This window comes from Megascapheus bottae, chromosome 16, assembly GCF_031878675.1.
Source record: "Megascapheus bottae isolate mThoBot1 chromosome 16, mThoBot2.hap1, whole genome shotgun sequence".
NCBI lineage: Eukaryota > Metazoa > Chordata > Mammalia > Rodentia > Geomyidae > Megascapheus > Megascapheus bottae.
In genome coordinates, this window is record NC_143524.1 from 54,440,903 (window position 1) to 54,466,610 (window position 25,708).

The 25,708-nt window shown below is 41.0% G+C and overlaps 1 protein-coding gene across 2 annotated transcripts in view; it reads right to left on the reverse strand.

Annotated features, from left to right (window-relative positions):
- Me3 (malic enzyme 3) overlaps window positions 1-21,689 on the reverse strand; it is a 164,214-nt gene extending 142,525 nt beyond the window's left edge. The window contains exons 1-2 of one of the 2 annotated variants that reach the window (XM_090348584.1): window positions 21,585-21,689; window positions 21,081-21,278 (exon numbers count right to left, since the gene is read on the reverse strand). In XM_090348584.1, coding sequence (XP_090204710.1) covers window positions 21,081-21,263 — 183 coding nt within the window. In that variant the 5' untranslated portion in view covers window positions 21,264-21,278; window positions 21,585-21,689. Of the gene's footprint in view, window positions 1-21,080; window positions 21,279-21,464 lie in introns of both variants that reach the window. The other variant, XM_090348585.1, reaches the window with a different exon arrangement.
- Between the last annotated feature and the right edge of the window lie 4,019 nt (window positions 21,690-25,708).

The following is a 25,708-nucleotide window of genomic DNA, read 5'->3' on the forward strand; positions in this document are numbered from 1 at the left end:
TCAGGACATGCATCCCACATCCCTGCCCATCTTTCTTCATCAGAATATGAACCTAGCTACTCAAGAGGCTGGATCTGAGGATCTCAGTTCAAAGCCAGCCTGGGCAGCCAAATCTGATACCCTTATTGTCAATTAATAAGCAAAAAGCTAAGAAGAGTTGTGGCTCAAGTGGTAGAGCCCCAGCCTTGAAGGAAAACAAAGCTAAGCAGAGTCCCAATACCTGAACATACACATGGGCATACATGTGCACACACACACATATACACACACATACACAAATACACACAAGAAGGTAAATCAAACTCACTGGAAAGTCTCTAAGAAAGTCACTACATACATACTATTATATTATTCTCAGTGGTACTGAAGGTCTCTAGGCTGGAGTAGCACACAGGGCCTTGCCTGTGGGAGTGAATGTCTTTGACCCACTGTTTGGACAACAGCTTACTTAGAACATGGGTATCATACTCAAAACACCATGTGGGATCATACAGTTTCATACTGATTGGGAGGTTCTTGCAGCTTTTTTGATTTTCTTAGGAAGCTATCTTAATGCTTTATAAGGTGTCAAGATGCAATAAAGAAATGCTACCCCACAGGTACTCAACACTTATCCCGATCCTGAACTATTTTACCTTGCCTGGTGAAGATCTCAATCCCCATTCTCACCTCTTTCACCTCTCTTCCTCCCTATCTGCCACATTGTACCTTAGATTATGGCCTCCAACAGGACACTCAACCGAGTGCTTCTTGGCTTGTACCGCAGACACACTTTAATGTTTAGGTTCTTTCTCATCCTTCTTGGTCTTCTTGATCTCACTCACCTATCATTGATCATTCCAGATGCTTCCCCCGCTCTCACCCAGTCTCCAGGACCTCATTTCTATTCTGTTGCCCTTTCATCCATCTTCCTGGGAGGAAAAATGGGAACTTCCAAGTCCTTATCATGTCCAGCAACTAGGTAGTCAGTTCAACTCACAGAAATGACTGACTTGGCTGAGAGTTTGACCAAGTGGTAGAGTGCTTGCCTAGCATGCACAAAGACTCGGGTTCAAGTCCTCAGTACCACATAGATAGAAAAGCCAGAAGTGGCTCAAGTGGCAGAGTGCTAGTCTTGAAGAAAAAGCCTAAGGAAAATGCTCAAGTCCTGAGTTCAAGCCCCATGTCTGACAAAAAAAGAAAAAGAAATGACTGGCTCTCTGTTTTACTGGAGTTAACAGAAGACACATGTGAGCTGACCTAAAAACATGAATACGTAGCCTGGCATGGCACTGGGGAGGTGAGACAGGAGGAGTAAGAGTTAGAAGCTAGTATAGTCCATATATTAGCCCTGTCTCAAAGACGCTAAATGAAAGGACCTCCAGGATATAGAAACAAAAGCCATATAATGAGTGATTGTTGTCCTTAATGTACTGTGTTATCTCTCATCTCTTTTGCTGTCCCTTGGTTATCTCATATTGTTACAGTATTTCACCTTGTTATCTGCTATGTTGTATATATGCGTATTTGGTTATTTGAAATCAGATAGGGAAGGGGGGAAAACAAGATGAGGGGTGGGGGGAGGGAAATGGGGACCAAGACATGAGAATGGGTATCAAAGTATGTAAAGTAATGCACCTTCTATCTGGTGAATATAATGTAACCCTTCTATTAATTACAAGGAAAATATATGGAAACAAAGAAAATGATATATTTTAAAGCACATACATATATGGATACATATTATATATGATTATATGTAATTCAAATTTATTCATCTATATACATTTATTTATTTAAAATTCATTTTTTAAATTAAGTATGGTATTTACTAATCATAATGTAATTCTCTAGGCTAAGAAATAGTCATCATGTCTTAACATTAAGTAGAAAAAAATAGGAAGAGCTTTCTTCTAATTCGCTTGATAAAGAAACAAAATAATGGTAGAATTAATAAAGTAAAACAGAAATGAAGTTGAAAAATTAAAACTAATGGAACTTGCCACAGAAAGATTCTTTGATCAAAGATGCTAATGTGGTGCTTCCTTTTGAGTTTGCTAATGGAAACTATACTTCCGAGGCAAAACCAGTTAAAGGAATTCTCCCACCCTCGAAAGCAGGGTGCCTCAGATCTATAAACCATCAGCTAAATGGATGCAAATGTGCTGCAGCCTTCCTTCTTTGAAGCTATAATATCATGAAATGTTTACAGTGTTAGACTTTATTATGAAAATTTGTTCTTTTGAAGAGGAGTGAATTAAAGACAAGTACTACATTTATATTTTACAGAGCAAGTTACACAAGATCAAAGACATTGGAAACCTAGGATGTAACACCAAAGGACTTTTACAATTATACAAGAATCCTAAGACTGCTGGCTTCCCAAGAACATTTCCTTCTGGAAAACTTCTCATCAGTGGTCTTTCTGTGATGTCTGTGCATCATGGTTAGAGTCTTGCCATGTGACAAATGACCTTTCCCAGATATACCAAAAGATGTAGGGAAGTAAGACTGGGCTAACAGTATTTATTTTATTTTATTGCTAGTCCTATTAAAATTTTGCCCCTTTAACAAACCTTTACCAACTTTTTACTTAGATCAGTGGCTGATTCTGGATGGAACTAGCCAAGAAAATCATTTCTACAAGCTTTTGATTTTCTATTTTTTTTTGTCCACTAGGAATCATAGTGTATAAAGCCAAATGAGGACTTAGCAAAGAGAAAGGCAGGCTCAAATTCAAACTAATGGAAAAAGTGACAATTCTTTGCCTGTAGAGAGGGCTAAATTCGTGAAAGGTTCATATTACATGAGTTCCAAACCCTTCCTATCCCACCCAAGCTTTCTCAAAACATAGAGGAAGAAGAAAAGAAACAAAAAAAGAAGAAGGAAATTCTCATCTAGGAAATAGACTTTCCATACTGTAAATATTCTTTTCATTTTTAAAGGGAGTAAGTATTGTTTTTCCAGGGGCCTGAAAGGATTCAGGAAGTCTCTGAAGCTCCTATAGATGCTAAGATTTGTGTTGCTCATGTCCTTGTGCTTGGGGTTCTGGTACCAGTTACTGCTGAGAAGCCTGAGCAATGTCCTCAGAGGTGAGAAAATGGAAAGACATCCCATGCTCATAGTTAGGGAGAACCGAAAATGGCCATACTGCTAAAATTGATACATAATTTCAATGCAATCCCCATGAAAATCCGAAGGAAATCCTTTACTGAAATAGAAGGTGTAATTCAAAGGTTCATATGGAACAACAAAAGACCTAGAATAGCTGAAACAATTCTAGACAAAAAGAGAAATGCAGGTGGTATTACAATACCAGACTTCAAACTCTACTATAGAGCCATAATAACAAAACTAGACCAGAACAAAATAGACCAGAAGATCAATGGAACAAAATAGAAGTTGCAGAAATAAAATCACATACCTATAGTCAACTTATATTCGACAAAGGAGCCAAATATATACAATGGAACAAACACAGCCTATTCAATTATTGGTGCTGGCAAAACTGGGCAGCCACATGCAGAAAACTAAAAATTGATCCCAGCCTATCGCCATGCACAAGCATTAACTCAAAATGGATCAAAGACCTCAATATCAGACTTTAAACCTTGAAACTATTACATGATAGAGTTGGAGAGACACTGGACCTCATAGGCACAGGCAAAAACTTGCTGAACAGAGTCCCATGGTCACAACAGCTTGGAGAGAGACTCAACATATGTGACTACCTAAAAATAAAGTTTCTGCGCAGATAAAAACTTAACTACTAGAGTAGACAGACAGCCAACCAACTGGAAAAAGATATTTACTAATAATACATCAGACAAATGTTTAATATCCAGTATCTACAGGGAGCTTAAGATAAATGGGCAAGGGAATTAAAGAGAGACTTATCAAAAAAAGAGGTTAAAATGACCAAAAAAACCATATGAGAAAATGCTCATCATCCATAGTCACAAAGGAAATGCAAATAAAAACAACCCAAAGGTACCACCTTACCCCAATTAGAATGGCCAAGATTCTGAACTCAAACAAGGACAAATGCAGGTGGGGTTGTGGAGAAAGAGGAACACTACTGCACTGCTGGTGGGAATGTAAACTAGTTCAGCCTCTCTGGAAGGCAGTTGGAGGTTTCTTAAAAAACTGAAAATAGACCTTCCCTACGATCCCACCATACCACTCCTGGGCATCTATCCTGAGCATCATAACCCAGGATATGATAAGAGCACAAGCTCAACCATGTTCATCTCTGCACTATTCACAATAGCCAAGTGATGGAAGCAACCCAGATGCCTCACTACAGATGAATGGATACAAACACACACACACGCACACACGCGCACACACACACACACACACACACACACACACGCACTGGAATTCTACATAGCCAACAGACAAGATAAAATAATGCTATTCCCTGGAAAGTGGATAAAATTAGAGGAAATCATGTTGAGTGAGATAAGTCAAGACGAAAGGAACAAAAGGCGCATATGTCTCCTTGGTATGTGGATATTAGATCCAAACAGTACAAGAGCAATGACCCAAGATTTGGTTACCCAAGGTTATGGACATGGTCTTGGAGATATAAACATAACTATATAGACATAAAAACTATGATGGGATATATACTCTATAGACATAATGTTTTATTATACAGATACATATGATATACAAACCCTCAGCTTAATTGTAATTATGTTCTAAAATCTATGTGCCAGTGATTGCATAGAGATTCCCTTCTTGAATACTTGTTTGTTAAACATGACATTTGAAATATGATGTAAAAATCAGTGCTCATAAAATCTTTAAAAATGTTTCTGCTTAAGAAGGCCCATAGCTATCTAGCTTATAATATTTCCTTTACACCTAATTGTATCTTGTAGTGAGGAGGTAATCCATAAACATTGGAAGGATGGGTGGATGGGTAGATGGATGGATGGATGGATAAATATATGGGTGGGTGGGTGGATGGGTGGGTGGGTAGATGGATGGTGGATGCATGGGTGGACAGATGAGTGGATGGGTGGGTGGATGGATGGGTGGATGGATGGATGGTTAGGGAATGCTATGGGATGACATCCAGGGAAGAAAGCAGGATTCCATAAAGGAAAAGATCTTTTTAGGTTGGCAGCCTTGAGTATCATGGAAGTAGCCTGAACACTCTCAGGATATGCTTTATAACAATGTGTAAGGGAGAAGCTGCCATGGAAATATGAAGTGGAAGAGCTACAGGTTCCTTTCTCCTTTTCAGTATTTCTTCTTCCTTGGAATAATCTATGTAAAATACGTATAAGAGCATCTGCAGTGGTGGTAGATACTGCATGAGTATTTGTTCTTTTTATTTCAGATGCGATTGTCCCTCGGGTTAGGAGTCCCAGAGGACGTAGCTGAGGCTGTCTAGTTCACAGATTGAAGATCATGGCATATGAGTCAGCTCAGTCAGTAAGAGAAGTCCTCAAGGATTCTCCAGGACCCTCCTGCCCTGATGGCAAGTAAGGCCAGCAACGGAAAGCAAAGGGTTATTGGAGGTATATGGAGGCACCTAGTAGAGGGGCACAAAGCGGGAGGGGAGCAGAATCCCTGCAGAACAGGACTTTCCAAATCACTTGACTGCCTGCCTCATGGCATTCATGCCACCACCTCTGCAACAATCACAGCCAGGAAGCCTCGGAGGCTCCACTGACGTGAGAAGCAGCAGCTGCCAGCGTTCAGAGTGTGAGACGGGAAATCTTTCAGCTCTGATGGGTAGATTCCAAAACCTCCTTCTAAAAATGGCCGTTAGTAAGTTTTTCTCCCCATGTCTACCATGTCGACGCCTTTTTCAAGTGGTAACCAAATTATTCGCTGTGTGACCTCAAATGATTTGACCCCTCAAAACAAGTAACTAGGGACTAGAAGAGGCCCAAAATAAAAATGAGATAAGAAAGGAGAAGATGACATGAAGGCTAAGCCTTCTGTCAAACAGTCTGTGGACTGTCTCTGAGATCACATTCCTGCAAAAGAAAATAGAAACTTAAAAAGAAGGTGGGAGGAGGGGGACTGTCACCAAAAGTGAACACACAGGAGCTAATGTTAGCAGGTGTTTATGTTTGCAACATGATGATGATTAATAGTAAAGCATGTGTGTGCCTTTCTGTGGAGAGATTCAAAATGGTTCCTGCTTAAGTTAGGAGAGGCTGACTGAAGACACTATTTCAGGAGAGTGGGCTAAGTGTTACCTTTCAAAGCAGAGGGTGTAGGAGACAGATGTATCTGGGTCCCTAATGCCAGAGTCTCTTGCTAGATAGGAAGAACATGTGTTCGTTGGGCTCTTCAAACTGTCTTTGTAAAATGGTGGTGAACTGCTAGGATTCTATTTGACCAACGATAAATGGTTCAGAGGAGAGATAGTCCTTTAAAATATGCACAGGTGAGGATTTATCATAATCACAGATATCCTCTTAATCTTGCTGTCTGGCTATCATAATTTCATAAGACTGGGAAAATTTTAGTGATGATAGGGAGAGAGGGATGAGGAGAAAGCTCACTACCCAGATAAATTTGGTTTTGCTTTACAAGTAGTTTTTTGTTTTTTGTTTTTTTGACCAGTCCCGGATTTGAGCTCAGGGCCTCAGGGCTTCTCAAGGCTAGAGCCCTATCACTTCAGTTTCAGTAGCACTTCTGGCTTTTTCTATGTATGTGGTACTGAAGAATTGAATCTGGGTCTTCAAGCATGGTAGGCAAGCACTCTACCACAAGGCCAAGCTCCTGGCCCCTACAAGTAGTTTTTAAAATGATTAAAATATGCTAGGAGCTGGGCACAGGAGGCTGAGATCTGAGGATTGTGGTTCGAATCTATCCTGGGCAGGAAAAGCTGGTACTACTTTTGTCTCCAATAAACTTCCGAAAATGCCAGAAATGGAGCTCTGGCTTAAGAAGCAGAGCACTGGCTTTGAGCAATAAAGCATAAGGACAGTGGCCAGGCCTTGAGTTCAAGCCCCAGGACCAATACAAAAATGTGCTAGGGTTAGAGGCATGACTCAGATGGTAGAGCACCAACCAATGAAGAAAAGCAAGCATTAGATAACAATTTTGAGTCCTGGTCTCAGACAAAATATGTGATAAAACACTGGGGAAAATGCTGAAATTCCTAATGATAGCCATTCATTTCTAGACCCACTACTTTAACTTCTAGAAGTATCAGAGTTAAATGACCCTTAAATTTCTCTTCTAGAGACTTTTTTTTTGCCAGTCCTGGTGGGCTCAGGGCCTGAGCACTGTCCTTGGACTTTCTCAAGGCTTAGAACTCTACCACTTGAGTCTCAGCACTACTTCCAGCTTTTTTCTATGTATGTGGTACCAAGGAATAGAACCCGGGTCTTCGTGCATGCTAGGCAAGTACTCTACCACTAGGCCAAACTCCTGGCCCCTTTTAGAGACATTTTTATGTCAAGTTATTCCAGAGAAGTGTCTGGATTATCCAAGCTCCAATTCTATCAACTACTGAGAAATTATCAATGAAATTTCTGCCCAGCCTGTCTCTTGCCTGACTGAATTCTCTCCTATCAAGTCAGTCACAAACAGATGGAATTCAAACATGACATGAAGGATGGATCATTTCATCTTTCCCTCTGTTTGCAGAAAGACTGCTCCAGACACATATGGATGGAGTCTAAACCTACTGTGCCAAAGAGAGGCTTCACACACTGTGTTGGGAACACATTGTGAGGATGAGCTTTAGAGATGTGGACTGCGAATTAATTGAAAACTGAAAGTGTGCTTTGCATACATTCCTTCAATTAAGCATTTTAGCAACATATCAGGAAGGTGAATTTTACTACCATTTCTATTCCCAGATGAAGAAAATAGGGCTCAGAGAAGTGAACTCCCCACAAGTCCTTCTTACGTCTACTAAATGGCAGAGCTGGTATTGGAATTGTATTAGTCTACTTATTACTAATAAGTACTTGAAGTAGAATAACTTCATGAGGTTTTATTTTGCCTCAAGGCTCTCTGGTTGAAGATCAAGAAAGTAGCAGTGTCCTTCTTGCTTCCAGAGTCCAAGGAAAGCACAGAGCATCACATGGCAAAAGTCAAGGAATGTACTATAATTATGTATGGGTCCTCTGATCTCTCTTCCTGCTTAGAAAGTCAGCAGTATTCAATCTTGGGTCTCTCCTCTGATAACCTCATTTAATCCTAATCAATACTTAGAGGCCTTGCCTTTAAGCATCTAGTCAGACTGAGTTTCCATCCTCTTAACACCTCCCAATGGGGATTACATTTTGACAAGTGAACCACTGGAGAACAAAATCTAAGCACGTCCGAGCCCAATCAGGAGCATGCGCTTTCTGACCTAAGTCCCTAGGTTTTAGACAATATGCTCTAACTGGTGGTCACTGTTACCAGAGTCAAGTTTCCGTGGTCTGAGTACTTTCCTCACCCAAATAAACCTTTCACTTCTTGGTATTTATACTTCATCTAAATTTAATATCTTCAAAGCAGTCCCTGGGTATGAATAAATAATCTCATTGAAAAGATGCTGTGATGTTAACAAAATGCTTTAGGACAGACAATTCTCTTAAAAGAAATATACTTCCAAAATTGCCATGGCTATTATCAAAGACTTTTCTTGGATTTGGAAATCACACAAGTCCCATTGGAAAAAAAATCGTAAATGAATTTATGGGATAGCAATGTGACTTAGTGATAGAGTGCTTACCTAGAATGTATGAAGCCCTGGGTTTGATTCCTCAGTACTACATAAACAGAAAAAGCCCAGGGACGGCGCAATGGTTCAGAGTGGTAGAGTGCTAGCCTTGAGCAAAAGAAGCTCAGAGTCAATGCAGAGACAGTGAGTTCAAGCCACAGGACTAGCAAAAAAATAAAAATAATTTATGTTGGTAGATCAAGCTCTTCACTGTTTCAGAAGAGACGAAAAGTGGGAACACATATATTATCTGTCTTTGCTCTGGTGGTTTCTGATCTGCTGTGGTAGAAATGGAATTCATATGGCAAATGCTTATTAAGGGTATGCCATGTGGAAGGAAGCCTGATGTCTAAGTCAGTCTCCTGGCTGTGGAGATGACACATTGATAGACAGATGTTCAGACTAATGAATGTACAGTGATACCAGATTTGGAACAGAGCCGTGATTATCTACACATGTCACATGCCCAACCCATGATGAGCAAGCAGCTCCCATGTAACAGTAGGAAGGAAAGCAGGGTAGCACAGTTCACTGGAATATGTGAGTGCTAAGGTGTGCTCAAGTGTTGAAGTCCAATGAGTACAGTGTACAATGAGTACAGTCCAGCTTTGCCTACTATACGATCAACAAAGAGAATAAAATCAAAGACCAGATCTAAACACAGGAGAGACTATTTAAAAAAAAAAGGGATTTCATTCTGTGAAAATGAAGCCCTCTTGAGGATATATTGCCTATTTTCTGCACATTTAACCATAAAAGTAATCTAACCAAACGAGTCAGGGAAATTATACACATTTTGACAGTGAGGTGAATGTATCTGGTGATCTTAATGTTCCCTGGAAGCCAGTGCTAGTAACACATGCCTGTAATCTCATTTACTCAGGAAGTAGAGGCAGGAGGATCAAACATTCAAGGCCAGTGGTAGTAAAGTTAGTGAGAAACAGAATACAATAAAGTTCTCTCCAACTGTAAGAATGGCTGAATCTAACAGCCGGTGAAAACAATAACAATTCAGATAGTAGACAACAGGAATGGTCCTGTTGCTACTGTGATTATAGCACATCAGACTTCATTCTGCACTTCCAAGTGACTGGATCCTCGTACACCACAAGCGGTAGTGCAGTAAACCTGGTGTGAGTGTGGACCCAGATGATCTGGACACAAGACTCAACTTTGCCACAGTCTGTTGCACGTTCATGAACAAACAGGCTCACCTCCTTGTGCCTCTGTTTTCTCATCTGTGGTATTTAAATAAGTGTTCACCTCAAAAGGCTGTGGTGTTGCAATGAATTAGTTATTGTATATGAACTGCTTAAAACAATTCTTGGCACATCCAATAAAAATTGCTCGCTGTGTCCAGGTGTCAGTGGCTCATGTCTATAATTCACCTATTTGGGATGAAGAAGATCGTGATTTAAGGTAACCCTGAGTAGTAGTTACTGAGACCCCTTTTCAGTGGAGAGCTGGACACAGTGGTGTGTGCCTGTGACCTTAATCATGGTGGGAATCCTAAACTAGGTAAACCTCAGCCTCAGCATATGCCTGGGCAAGAAGAGAGGCCTTAGTTCAAAACCCAACTAACCTCCACCCCGCATACATACAGAGCCATCTGTGATGATTACTTGTTTTATTTCAGTAACAGTACCAAAGGAAAGTCAGTATAACAGGACTCTGAGCTGGAATCCCCACAATTCTTTCAAAACCAGGAAGGGAGGCAGAGAGCGAATCCTGATCAGAGTCTGGCTCCATTGTACACTCAATGGCCACATCTGGGTGGGAAGTAACTAGATAGCCTCAGAACTCAGAAGAGATATCAATTTGTGGAAATATGAACTCTATCCTTTTGTTTTCCAAAAGATACAGCAAAAAAAAGGAAGGGCTCAACAGAGCCTGCTCTCTCCACCCTCCCACATTATAGGGGAGTATGTTACAGCCCCAGTTGTGTTGGTACTACCTGCCACACACTAGTAAACAACAATACAGACTGAGACAAAATTATTTTTCTGATTATATTTTCGAGTTGCTGATCATTCAAGTGTACCTGCTCTAGTCCTTCTAGTTTCCAATAACCACCTCTAAAAGCCAGAACTGTTTAAATTTTCTTTTACTTGAGTTCTCATCATTCCATCAAAAGTCCCTCTCCTCAAATGACTGGGTATATTTTATTTCTTTCTCTGTCCTTTCAGTAAGGGCTACGTTTTAACCAGGCTGCCTGGCAACCTTTTGGCTACAAAATGAATGCAAGCTTTTAGCCACTGACCTTGGCACCTTGATTGTAGGCTATCCATCAGATTTTCATCTCACAATCATAGAGCATCTTTTGTGCTCTGCTTCAGAAAGGCACTGGGACCCAGTGGGCTTCTCAGTGGACTCTCTACACATCAAAGCAAAGGTTTGGGGGCTGACTGGAATCTATGTATTTGCAAAGAAAAGTGCTAACACATTACTGTTCTTCTGCAAGGGCCATGCAGATCAAAAGCCCTCGCACTATAAGACTGGAATGGAAAGAAACAGGCAGATGATAGTCAATCTTTGGCAGAAATGACAAAAAGGCAAAGTAAAATAAATCTATAACCCCCTTCCTCTAAGACTAAAAGATAGCCAAAAGAGGCCATAGATGAGTCTGAAAATGTACTCAAGGAAATTCTATACAGAACTGAAACCTGGGCCAACTTCAGATCTCAACTGGCCCAGCTGGAGCCCAGCCACACGTAACTCTGCCTGGTATTTGCCTTTAAGCTCTGCAATTTATGTAATGTAGATGTTGCTGTTTACAGCTGTTTTTTAGAACTAGTAGCAGGTCCTGTGTTAACATTTTGTTATAACATGAATATAAGCCTACTGTCTCTAGAAGGTAATTATAAAAGCTTGACATAATAATATTTAAGAGCAATCCCACACAGAGCTTTCAGATGGAAGCTTTCAACTTCCAAAACTTGATCTAAATATTACTTTACTCTACAAACTTGACTTCTAACAGAAACTCTAACTTAAAATTGAAAAGTCAATGCAAGAGTAAAGAAAATTATATGAAGAGGGAATATATTTCCCATCATTCCACACCCCCACACAATCCTTTTATTTTTTTTACTTTTGTGCCAGTCCTGGGTCTTGAAGTGAGGGCCTGACAACTGTCCCTGAATTTTTGTGCTCATGGCTAGTGCTCCACCACTTGAGCTGTAGCTCCACTTCTGGCTTTTTGGTGTTTAATTGGAAATGAGAGTCTCATGGACTTTTCTGCTTTGGCTGGATTTGAACTCTATGATCCTCAGATCTCTGCCTCCTAAGTAGCTGAGTTTACAGGCATGAGTTACCAGGGCCTAGTCAGAATATCATTTTTATAGCTTTACTTCCAAGACATATTCTAAAATTTTGTATATATTTTCATATATATGTATATACATGTACGCATAAATATATGTATGTGTAAAAATATATACATGTATATATTAATACACACACATATATATGTATTTCTGAGCTTGTGAATTGAACTCAGAGTCTGGGTGCTGTTCTTAAGATTTTCTGCTCAAAATTAGTGCTTTCCTGGTGGTTTTGGATCCTCACATCTCAGCCTCCTGAATAGCTAGAATTACAGATGGGAGCCACTAGTGTCCAGCTGAAAGTTGTATCCCACTTATAGCAATAGGTGTAAGTGTAGATTCCATTTTATATTTACAGAATTCACATTCTTTGAGGAATAATTCAATCATGCCTGTGAGTAATCAATTTCTGAGTATCAGTGTCAGGTCCCAGGATCAGCAAATCTCTTTCCAGAATGCATGGCTTCCACCTCACATTTGCTCAACTTTCAGACCCTTGGAACATGAAGCTCCCTGCCATCGTTTCCCTTAGTCTCCATCAAGACTCCTGCAAGAGAGGGGAATGGGAGGTGCTCAGAGAGAGAGTCATAGTTGATAGTGGGGCTTCTTCTCCATTATTAAGAACATAGAAAGAAGTCTTGGAAAAAAGGAAGGGTGCTAACCACACTAGTGGCTAAGAAGAGCACCCAGCCAGCATAAGACTCCAGGTAGAGTCTTGTTGTAGTTGGTCATGGAGCTTGAACTCTTGGCCTGGGTGCTGTCCCTGAGCTCTTCAGCTCAAGGTTAATACTCTACCACATAGAGCCACAGCGCCACTTCCAGTTTTTTGGTGGTTAATTAGAGATAGGAGTCTCAAGGACTTTCCTGCTGGGGCTGGCTTTGAACCGTGATCCTCAGATCTCAACCTCCTGAGTAGCTAGAATTATGGGCCTGAGCCTACCGGGCCAGACTCTTTCTAAAGATTATCTCAGTGAGTGAAGCAGATGAGGAGCAAGGGATGAGTTCAAAGAGAGCCAGATCACATAAGAAATGGTAAATTGTTTGACTTTGTAAGGTTCTGAACAGCTGAGTGGCATGGTTTTATGCATTAAAGATTTAAGAACAGAAGCAAGCATGTACTGAACACAGAATGTAAAACATGTGAGGAGCAAAACCTGAAGACAAGAAGGTGTGTTGGATCCAGTGGAGAGATGCTGGGGGCCTGAAACAAAGGTAGAACTTGTGGTGGGGGTCAGACTCCAGATTCAGTGTGAAGTTAGAGGATTTTTCTGGTGGACTCAATATGGGGTCTGTATTAGTTCCTTTTGTGCCACTGTGATGAAATACCTGATGTAAGCAAATTAAAGGAGGAAAGGTTTAAATTAACTAACGGCTCCTGACAGTTCAATCCATCATGCTTGGACCATATGCTTGAGCAGAATATCATTTCAGAGGAGTACAACCAAGAAGTAGGAAAAAAATGGAATACAGGAAGAAGCCAGAGAAAAGATGCACCTCCAGTGACCTACTTCCTCCAAAAAGATCCTTCCTTTTTCCTTTCACCAACTTCCTATGATGCCAGCAAACTCTGAATCCATCAAGCCATTAGATCATTCATTGGGTCAGAGTTCTCATGGTCCAGTTCTCTCTAGGAACTCCATAGGCATGCTTTACTAATCTAGGCATTTCAACCAAACCAAGTCAGGAATGCTAGCCATTGCAGAGTCTGACAGAAAGAGAGCAGTCAAAGGTATGTTTGAGGTCTCACTCCCCAAGTTTGGTTTGGCACAGAGGAATGAAAGGAAAGACTTCCAACTGGGGAAGTAATTTGTAGGAGAAAACAGCTTTTCTTATTTTCCATCCTGAAAGTACAGACATGGTGTTCTTGAGCATGTTAGATAGACTGTAAGGAGTTAGAAAAATTAGCAATGAAGAGGAATGAGTTACAGATCAACATGGTATGGTAGTATTCCACAAATAGTCCTTCTCCTGTTCTTTAATGGTGTGGTAGTGTTCGCTGAAAACATGGGTGACCAAGCAGAGATTAACTTTCTCGGGTTCTGTTGTAGACAGTAAGTGTGCATAGGATCAAATTCTGATCAACCGGATCTGAGTCGAAGTGTCATCGTGACTTTTGAAAGATGCTTGTATACTGTGTAAAAGCATGAACTATGCAACTTGTGAATGGGATCAGAAGGGAGAAACTGGGGCGGGGAGAGGAAGCAAAGGAAGGAGTGACATTTTCCAAAAAAGAATTTTACTCATTACCTGACTTTTGGAATGATAACCGCTCTGTACAACACCTTAGTAATAGCAATACAATTATATATATATATATATATGTGTGTGTGTGTGTGGGTGTATAATTTATATTTTATATTTATTTATTTACTTATTTTTTTATTTGTTTTTGTGGGTCATGGTGCTTGAACTCTGGGCCTGGGCATTGTCCCTGCGCTCTTCAGCTCAAGGCTACCACCCTTCCCCTTGAGCCTCCGCCCCACTTCCCATTTTCTAATGGTTAATTGGAGGTAAGAGTCTCAGGTTCCTTAGTGCCTGGGCTGGCTTTGAACAGCAATCCTCAGATCTCAGCCTCCTAAGCAACTAGGATTACAGACATGAGCCACTGCACCCGGCTTACTTACTTTATTTATTTATCCATTGTGGGGCTTGAACTCCTGGTCTGGGCAGTGTCCCTGAGGTCTTCAAATCAAGGCTACCATCCTACCCCTTGAGCCACAGCACTACTCTGGTGTTTTGGTGACTAATTGGAGATGAGTCTCATGGACTGTAGTGCCGTGGCTGACTTTGAACTGCGATCCTCAGATCTCAGCCTCCTGAGTAGCTAGGATTTCAGGCGAAAACCACTGTGCCCAGCTAGAATCATATTTTTAAAAAGAGCATTTCCCTTTCCCACTCTCCAAGGAATTGGCAGGTGAGCCACATCTTAGATCATGAGACAAAATGCAGACAATGACAGAATAGAATCAAACTACAAGCCAATGCAGGAGTGCTTATAGAAGAGTGGGGGTAATTCTGTCTTGTTTAAGCCTTTGCATTTGAGGTTTACTTTGTTAGAACTGCTTGACCTTTAGTCCGAATAATACAAGGTCTTTTAGCTGCTTCAAGCACAAAGCCCAACACCACATTTAGCTCTCATGAAAATAGGACAATATTCCACAGGGAAAGGCTCCATTCCTAAAATATGTGAACAATCTGAGCTTCTATGCCCTGACTCATTGAACAAGAGGCTCAGATCTAAAGTAAATCTGTCTCTGTAACTACTACTGACTCATTGACCCAATGCTTTTTTTTTCAATCATATCTGATGCAAAAATTTTGGGAAAGCATGTGCTATCTGTCTTAGGAAGCATAAAATGGCATCACCAACCCAGCTGTCATCTCCTGAATGGTAGGTAAGTAAAGTCTGTGACGACAGACCCCCCCCCACTTAAAGAAGAGAATTATCAGCCGGTGGCTCATGCCTGTAATCCTAGCTACTCAGGAGGCTAATATCTGAGGATCATAGTTCAAAGCCAGCCTGGGAAGGAATGTCCGTGAGACTCTTATCTCCAACTAACCACCAGAAAACTGGAAGTGGCACTGTGGCTCAAGGAGTAGAATGTTAGCCTTGAGCTGGAGAGCTCAGGGACAGTGCCCAGAGCCAGAGTTTAAGCTCCATGACCAAAAGATAAAATAAAATAAAAATAAAATTCAAAAGGAGACAATATCAAGTTCTAGAATGGGCACAAATATATATTTCATTCAAAGAGAAATCATAGCCAGGCACCAGTGGCTCAGGCCTATAATTCTAGCTTTGCAGGAGGATGAGTTTCTGAGGGTCATGGCCCCAGGCCAACCTGGGCAAAAATGTCTGATAGATGCACTGTCAAAATAACCAGCAAAAAGTAGGGCTGGAGGTATAGCTCAAGTCGTAGAGCACCCGACAAACAAGCAAGCCAAGCAAGTTGAAACCCCAGAAAGAGAAAGAGTCCATTAAACCCCCATGATATGCAGAAGGGATTCATCTGAACCCTGGGAAGTCTCAGCTGTGCAACCGATGCTAATTTCTGGTCACTAAATCTCATGCTTCCAGGGATGGAAGTGTATCAAGTCCTTGTGAGAAAGCTACCTTCTATTGTGCTCTGTGGGTTCTGAGGGACCACTTCACATTGGTCTACAAACACAGTGATGTGACTAAGTACCCTTTTCAGACATCATCTCCTTGAATATCAAAGTCAAGAGATGGAGAAGCACAAAACAAAAAGAAAAGACAATCAAGAGAAGGGTCAGTGAAATAGTACGGTGAGAGTCATATGTATCACTGGCTAAAAGAGGAAGCCTGATCACTGGAAAATAACACATACTTTTGTGAAATGATTGCAAGATTAGGATTGGCTAGATGGATCTCCATCAAAATGGACCATTTGTAGGCATTTGTGGACAAGTCAGCCTTTACCCCTCATAAACTCCCTGTGCAGCATGGAAGACAAACCACCCAGCCAGTGTAGAGATATCTTAAGTGCCAAAAAGGAAAAGAAAAAAAAATCAGGGCAACAAAAAGAGTGATATTACAAATGCCAGGGAATTCCAATCTAGTTTGAGCAGTGTGAATTAAGATACATATTCTAAGAAGGGTGATAGATTGGGCTGTGGGGTATAGCACAGTGGTAAACTGCACATAGGCATAGGATGACACGCCACAGAAAGAAGTGTCCGCACAGTCCTCTAACATAGCTGCTTTTTCATTGCTTCCTTCTCTTTCCAATGCTCAAAAAGGGGAAAGGTAGCTGGGTGCCAGTGGCTCACACCTGTAATCCTAGCTATTCAGGAGGCTGAGATTTGAAGATCATGGTTCATAGCCAGCTCGGTCACAAAAGTCCCAGAGACTCATCTCCAGTAACTAACAGAAAACCCCCCTATGGCTCAAGGGGTAGCATGATAGCCTTGAGCTAAAGAGCTCAGGGACAGTGCCCAGGCCCAGAGTTCAAGTCCCATAACCGACAATAAAAAGGGGGGAAGGGGAAAGGGTGCCAGAGAGGAATTTGTATCATAGACACTTTCTTCATTTTAGATCAGAGTCAACTGACTTTAGAGATGGATAGAAATGTTGTGTAGCAGCATGAAAAGGCCAAGCCACATTGAGGGATGGATAATCACTCTTTTAAATTATTTAGGAAGAAAATACATTCATGTCACAAATAAGAATTTTTTTTTAGAGAACAGTTTAAAATAAAAGGATTTCAGCACTGAGAATCCAAACAATAATTTCTGACAGGGCATGTGGGGGGAAGGGAGCCCCATTACACCGTTAGTGGGAATGTAAACTAGTACAACCATTCCCTGGAAGGCAGTTTGGAGATTCCTCAAAAGCTTAACATAGCCAAGCACCTGTGGCTCACATCTGTAATCTCAGCTACTCAGGAGGCTGAGATGTGAGGACTGCGGTTCAAAGCCAGCCTGGGCAGGAAAACCCATGAGACTCTTATCTCCAATTAACCACCAGAAAAACAGAAGTGGTGCTATGGTTCAAATGGAAGAGTATAGGGACAGTTCCCAGGCCCAGAGTTCAAGGTCAGTGACCAAAACAAAAACAAAAAACCACAATTACACGTAGTACTAATCTATGATCCACTGATACCATTCCTTGGCATATACCTAGAGCATTACAAGTCAGAAAAGACAGTAAAGAGATTAAAGATCTAAAGATAGAAATTAGAGATTACAGGAAAGATACTGGCACTTCCATGTCCATTGTTGCACTATCTCAGCTGGCCTACAATGGATGAGTGTATGAAGAAAATGTGGCATATGTATATATATATACATATATATGTGTGTGTGTGTGTGTATGTATAATGGAATTTTACTCATCCATTAAAAGAATAACATTATGTCATTTGTGGGGAAATGGATGGACCTAGTAAAAAATCATGCCAAGTAACGTAAGCCAGGTTCAGTGAGACAAATAGTACATGTTTTCCCTCATATATGGAAGCTATATCAAAAATAAAATGGTGCATAATAATATATACTATGTATGTTTGTGTCTATATATATGTGACTCATATATATAGACACACACACACATATATATATACACATACACAGAGATATATTTACTAAAGGAGGGTATACTTAGGGGAGGAATACAAAGGTATAACTCCTCTGAGTACTCTACAGTACTAATGTAATGGTTATCAATACAAAAATCAGAAAGTGCAAACATGTTTGGGGCTTGTACGGGGGAAGAAGGGTGAGAAAATGCAGTCATTATATTCAATATACATTATATGATAAAAGAACTCTGTAACAAGGGTAGGGATGGGAGGGGGAGATGAGAATGAAGGAAGGAGTGACATTGACCAAGAAGTAGTGTAGTTACGGAATTGTAACCCCTTTGTACACTGCTTAAAATAATAAACAGTAAAATAAAAGGCATTTGAAATCTCTCTTTAAAAAAGAAAACTACTCAGGAAGCAATGCATGTTGGTGGGAACAATATCAATATGCCCATACTTCTATAGACATTTTTGTTATAATGATGCAGCTCATCATAGAAACTTATTCATTTTCTTTTCAGGATGCATTCCTCCTCCTTCTGCTGATAACATCCAGACTTATTATAGGGAACCATATCCCCTGTGTACTAAGCACTTGGTGCTAGTGGCCCTACCTTAAGAAGAAAAGGGTACATCAAAAGTAGGCTGTACACTATTTACCATAGCAAAGATATGGAAGCAACTCAGATGTCCCTCAGTTGATGAGTGGATCAACAAGATGTGGTATTTGTACACAATGGAATTCTATGCTGCTGTCAGAAAGAATGACATCGCCCCATTTGTAAGGAAATGGAAAGACTTAGAAAAAATCATATTAAGTGAAGTAAGCCAGACTCAAAGGAACATAGGCTCAATGGTTTCCCTCATTTGTCATAATCAGTAGAAACCTTGGGCTCTCCTAGCAGAGATTTACAATAAAACAAAATCTAGAGACATAAGGCCAAATAGTATGACACTAAATGTAAGGACCTCCAGGATAAGAACACTAAAGCCATATAATGAGTGACTGTTGTCCTTAATGTGCTATGTTATCTCTCATCTCTTTTGCCATCCCTTGGTTATCTCATATTGTTACAATATTTCACTTTGTTATCTGATATATTTTATATGTGCTTAATTGGTTATTTAAAATTGGATAGGGAAGGGGGGAAATCAAGATGAGCAGCGGGGGGGGGGGAGGGAAATGGGGACCATGTCATGAGAAAGGGTATCAATGTTTGTGAAGTAATACACCTTCTATCTGGTGAATATAATGTAACCCTTCTATTAATCACAATAAAAAAATAAATAAAAAGTAAGCTGTAGCTGTAGTTACTGATAACTAATTTATGAATAGGAAGTAAATTCGGGGTCTATAAATGAGAAGGATTCATTTTCTGGGCCTTCACAGAAAGCCATTCTTCCCCCACCCGAGAAGAGACTGTATCCTTGGCTGATATGGTATGAGAAGAGGGGATGGGTCTCCGTCAGATGGGAGCTGAGGGAGAGGCTAACATTGCAGAGGCAGAGCAGAGATGCGAAATAGAAACAAAATCTTTAGAAATGTTTGGTCAGGTTTTGGGAGCAACTATCCCTCATGATTTTGTTTAAAGGAGCTTTTTGTTTGCGTTAACCACTTATTAACAATGCCAAAGAATTTCAAACCGATTCAGGAGCCAAGTTTAAAAAAAAAGAAAACAAAGACCTCTTTGGGGTATAGTAATAGGTCAGTGTGATAAGTAGGGATTTTAAATTAATTCTATAGAAAACGATCACAATATTTAATCTTATTGAGTTGTTCCCATTTCTTAAAAACATCTTTTTCTTCAAACCTTATTTCATTTGAATTTCATAGTGCACAGTATTAACATTTTTATTTTGTAAAAATAAAAAAAATCACTTCTTTAGTTAGCACTTAATTGAGCTTAATATATGATTTCAAATTCAACGATCTGTCACAATAGCAAGTGAAGTAAGAGTGATGAGTCTGTCTATAAGTTAGTTTAGCCTCAATGAAGTTTACTGAGTCGTGGAAGAGACAGATCTCACACTACATGTATGGCTCCCAGCCCAAGGATCTGAACCAAATGCAGTGACTCTACCCAGAGAAACAAATATGCTAACTTTAGCATCACACTGGATTAACTTTAGAGAACTAGATTTCAAAGGCAGAGCTAGAATTTGTGGCCAAATTGGTGGTGGTCTTAGCAAAGTTCCCTCTGTCTCCTTTTCTGTGAAAGGTGATATTTGAACTGGAATCGCTAATGCCCTTTCAAAGTTGAAAATTCCACATTTTAAAAAGTTTTCTGCCAGTACCGAGGCTTGAACTCAATCAAGGCAGGTGCTCTTGCCAGACTTTCACACTTAAGGCTTCCCACTTCCAGTGCACCCCACTTTCACCATCTTGCCTGTTAATTGGAGACATAAGAATTCCCCAGATTTGTCTTCCAGGCTGGCTTCAAACCACTATCCTCTGATGTTAATCCGGTGAGTAACTAGATTATAGACGTGACCCACTAGCGCCTGGCTAAATTCTACAATTTTAAAACAGAAAAAAAAAATGTATCATTCTAGACTTTTCTGTTTCCACTCTTATGTGCCTATTTTTCCCAAGATAATTATGTCAACCTTAGCTGACATTTTTTTTTCTTATTGGTGCCAGATCCTGTGCCTATATTTTCCTTTTTAATCTTTTAACGTTCATAGGAGAGTCCTATCTCTTCAGAGGTAAGGAAACGTCCACTGAATTCACCGAACCTTAATAACCGGTCCAGAGTCAACAGGGTCAGTATTCCTGAGGAAAACGCAACACCCTAGGCAGAAGGCTCACAGGAATCTGTGCCGGGTCCACATTGCTTTGGCTGAGGGCAATTGTACTTTGCGTTGCTTGGTCCCATTTCTCCATGCAGGTAAAAGGAGACAAAAGAGGCCAAACCACAGTCGATCAAGCTACTATATCAAGGCAAAGCCAGAACCCCCTGGAAAGGCTCCCACATGATAAAACCCCTCCCAGATCCTCAGGGGCAAGGCATCCTTCCTGCCAGCCTCAGACCCAGCCATTACCTTGTTGATCGGTGGAGTTCTGATGACTTCGAACCCGCGCTTCTTCTGGAGCACTAGCTGCACGGTGTGAGCTGAAGACTGGCAGCTTCGGATGGGCACTGCGGGCGCCCAGTGCCAGATGGTGCTGCTGGCTCTGAGGGACAGAGGAGCCAGCCTGGCGCCGGTAACCAGCATGGAGCCCATGGTCCTGGCACAGACCTGGCACCAAGGAGAGAGCAAAGTCAAGGGGAGCCTAGTGCCGTGCCAGGATCCATGTGCCAGTCAGCAGGGCACTGGGTGTGATCTGAAGACCTCCGCAGAGCCCGGGGGGGCCCTCCAAGTTGACCCCATCCCTCCCCAGCCACCTTCTTCTGGGCTCCCTGCTGGCACCGTGCCAGGCCTCACCAAGCTGATCCAGTGCAATGACCACCTGGCCACCCCGTCCTCTTATCCTCGACCCAGAGAAGAGGACTGTGGCCCCATCCCACTTGGTGGTCTGCCTCAGTTCCCTCCTTCCTGGCTCACTTGTGGGACACCTCTCTGGGAAAGGGGTGACAACGAGATCCTGCTGTGGAGCTGGCAGGGTAGAGGAGGCCCTGGGGTCCGTTAGTTCTTTGCCGCCATTGGTTAGGCCTCGCGGGGTGAGCTCGCGGGGCCTGGGGCGTTGAAAGAGAGGTTCCATGTGGTCCTCAAGTTTTCCTTGGGGACAGGCCATCGTGAGCTAACATAGGCAGAAGCCGGTCAGTCACTCAGGGCTCACATGGCTGCCCTGGACAGTCCAGCCAAAGCTGTTGGCTTACGTGGTAGCTGGATAGATTTGAAGAAATTCTTTTAAATACATTAGCATTTAACATTCCATTTCTGGGTCACATTAGAGCATTGCCAGTGTTTAGGAAACGCTTGCTCAGAAGACATAGAACATTTCCATCTTAGCAGAAAGTTCCACGGGACATGTCTGGTCCCGGGTAGGAAAACTCCCATAGGAAGGAACCCCCCTGAGTCTCAGCCATGGACTGGGGAGGCCACAGGGAGGCTGTCCTCTGTCTCTGCATTCATTTGATGTTTTCTCCACACAATTATCAGGAGATCCGGTTTTAGATCCAATATGTTACTGTGTATGGAATAAACTGTGAGTCTTTGGGGAGTTTATTGGCTAGCCAGAGCCTGCTAGCTTCTCTTCCCTGGTCCTATTCTTCCTTTTTCACTGAGTACTAGCCTCACTTCTCCTCCCAGCTTCTCCACACTCCACAATTCTCTCCCATCTTACGGTTCCACCCTTCAAAACAACTACAGCTTGCCTGGCGCTAGTAACTCCCGCGTGGACTCCTGGCTACCCAGGACAGATCTGAGGACCACAGGTAGAAACTAGGTGGGGCAAGAAAGTCCTTGAAGACTGAGTAACTACCTCTTTTTCTTCTTTGGGTGAAAAAACTGTTTCTTTTGTCTTCTTTTTCCTCTACATTGGGGCTTGATTTCAGGGCTTCATGTTTGCTTCGCAGGCACTCACACCCAGCGCTTTAAAAATAGGTTTTAGTAAGTCTATGTAAGGGCTTAGAAAAGGAGATTACTGAAAAAAAATCATAGTTTTTCAGCAAATTTTATTGCTTTAAAATTGTATTCATAAGTTTGCATATTTTATGCTCATAAATTACCCCCACATAACTCTTTCCTTGGTATTGCTGTTATTAATGCCTAACTGTATTTTTTTTAACAACAAAGGAAATTGATGAAGAATATTTATCTCCTCCTCATCTACATGGCCGCTACCTCTCACAGTTACTGGTGTTTTGCCCACTTCTAGCATCTTGTAATTCCTCCACAACTCCATTCAAGTACCACTTCCTCCAGGAAGTCTTCCATATCCTCTGGCAAGCAAAACATCCTGTCTCCTCTATGATCCCCTAATGGTACCATTTGTGTCTGTTTCGTTACTTCTTGAGCTTTACGTGTGTGTGTATATGTGAGTGTGTGCACACATGTACACAAACATGTGCGTGTGTGTACAGATTACTGGGGTTTGAACTCAAGGCTTGGGTGCTGTCTCTTAACTTTTCACTCTAGGCTGGCATTTTACCATATGAATCACAGCTCTACTCCCAGCTTGGTATTTTTGTTTTTGCAGGGAGAGGGCTGGTTAATTGGAGATAAGAGACTCAGGGACTTTTCTTCCTGGTCTGGCTTTGAACTGCAATCCTTAGATCTCAGCCTCCTGAGTAGGTAGAATTACAGGCTTTTTTTGATCCTTGAAGGAGTTCATAGAGGTAAACAGCTTTTAATTCAGATAGTGTGAATGTCACCAGAGACTAACTTGTGCAACCTGGACCATGTTCTGTGACTTCTTTAAATCTCACTGCCCTTGTGGCTAAAAATTGAGCCCCCAATATTACTTTCAACATTGGTTTGATTTTTATTATTTCAGATATATTTGTCCAGTGTCAGGCACTGTTCTATGTGCTTTATAAAAACAGATGGTTCTCAACTTAAGATTTTTTAACTTGAAAATAATTCAGCAGCAATTGTACTTCTAATTTTGATCTTTCTCTAGGCTAGTGAGCTTTCTAAAAGTAACACAAAGAGAGATGAAACAGCAATTTTGTAGTAGAAGAAAATGCATTCCTCTCTCTTCATCGTTCTACATAGCCACAGCCATAAGATAATACCTGATTTTAATGAGAAAAGAATATATTTTAAATAGAGAGAACTTGCTGTATTGCCAAGTGGGACTAAATATAATGCATATTCAACTTATATCAGTTTCAGCATTAATTTCACTACAAGTCAATGGGTATATATATATACAAACTCATTTAGCTTTATAATTGTTTTCTGAAATACTGAGCTTTGTTTCTAGGTTATTTCTTTCCCTTCCAGATCTATCTTCTATACTGGTTTATTTCTGGGGCTTAGTTCCTGCCATCTAGCTTTCTCTGCAGGGTTTCCATTAATTTGTGTCAATAGGGGACTTAGAGAGAGAAGACCACAGAGTTTCCACAGAAACTGTTCACCAGTGGCCTTTCACCAATCAGGACTCACTTGTTTCAGCACACAACCTCCTCCATGCCCTCACAAGGCCTCTGCAGAGTCCAAAGCAAGGCCCCTTGTCTTCCACATCCTGTTTCTAATGGTCCTGGCCTCTTCCCTTGTTCATCTACTCAAAAACATGAAGCCATTTATTATGATTACTTATGTTAGCCCTAGGATTCTCTTTCTTCTTGGTCACCTCTCTAGCACAAATTTGTGTTTTCTTTTCTTCTGTTCTTGTACCAGTACTGGGGCTTGAACTCTGGGACACTTGCATTAGCTTTTTAGCTTCAGACTGGCATTCTGTCAACTGAACCACATTTCCAGTTCTAGCTATTGGTGGTTGGAGTTAAGAACCACACAGACTTTGCTGACTGGCTTCAAATCGTGATCTTCAGATCTTAACCTCCTGAATAGCTAGGATTATAGGTGTGAGCCATCAGGTGCCAAGATGAAACACTAGTTTTGTGCTAGAAGAAAATGTAGGCAGGTTATGGAAACATTTAAGATGCCCTTCAACCCTTCAATGGAAGGATGAATTAAGAAAATGTGGGCTGGGAGTGTGGTCTAGTGGTAAGAGTGCTTGCCTAGTGTGCACAAAGCTCTAGGTTTGATTCCTTGGTACCACATGTACAGAAAAATCTGGAAGTGGTACTCTGGCTCAAGTAGTAGAGTGCTAGCCTTGAGAAAGCCCAAGAACAATGCTCAGGCCCTGAGTTCGAGTCCCACAACCGGCAAAAGAAAGAAATGTGGTGTATATGTATGTGTATATATCATATATATACACCACACATTCATATATATCATATATTAATTTTATTTACCAATCAAGAAAAATGGTATTGTGTTATTTGCAGGAAAATGGATGGACCTAGAGAAAGTGATGTTAAATGAAGTAAGCAAAGACAGTGCCATACACACTACACACACACACACACACACACACACACACACGTATCTATTGAAATTTGATACACACTTGAAGAGGACTCCAATGATACAACTCCTTTGAACAACACACAAGTGAGCAAAATGGACACCATGAAACTGCAACTTATGGTGCCAGGGAGAGGGAGGTAGACAAATGGAGAAAGGGCGGGTAAAGGCAGGCATACTCTGTAATGCACATATGTGAAAATGGAACTCGAAAATTTGGGGGCTGGTGGGTTTGGGAGAGATGAGGTAGCATGATGCAAAGGATCACCCTGATCAAGACACTTTGTACTCATAACTGGACATGTTGAACTCTGTATGATACTTTAAAAGAACTTCAAGTTTTTCAATGTAGCATGAGGGAAGGGATGATATCCATCACAACTCATTGTATTTATAAACTGACATGCTGTTAGAGATAATAAAATATAATAGTAAAGTAAAATGCATTTTTAAAAAGAAAATGTGCTCTTTATTTTTCTATTGGCATTGTATCTGTTCTTTTACTCTAATTTAAATACCCAATGTTAATGAGAAATGAGTACATTTTAAATAATCATTTCTACTAAAAGTCAGCCTCCAGAGAGTTCAGTCTGTCCATTGTTATCACAAAAATCAAAATCACTTTGGAAGCTTTGTTTATAAACTTGCTCTACTTTGAAACTATTGTTTATAAATCCCTTCAGCCTTCGACT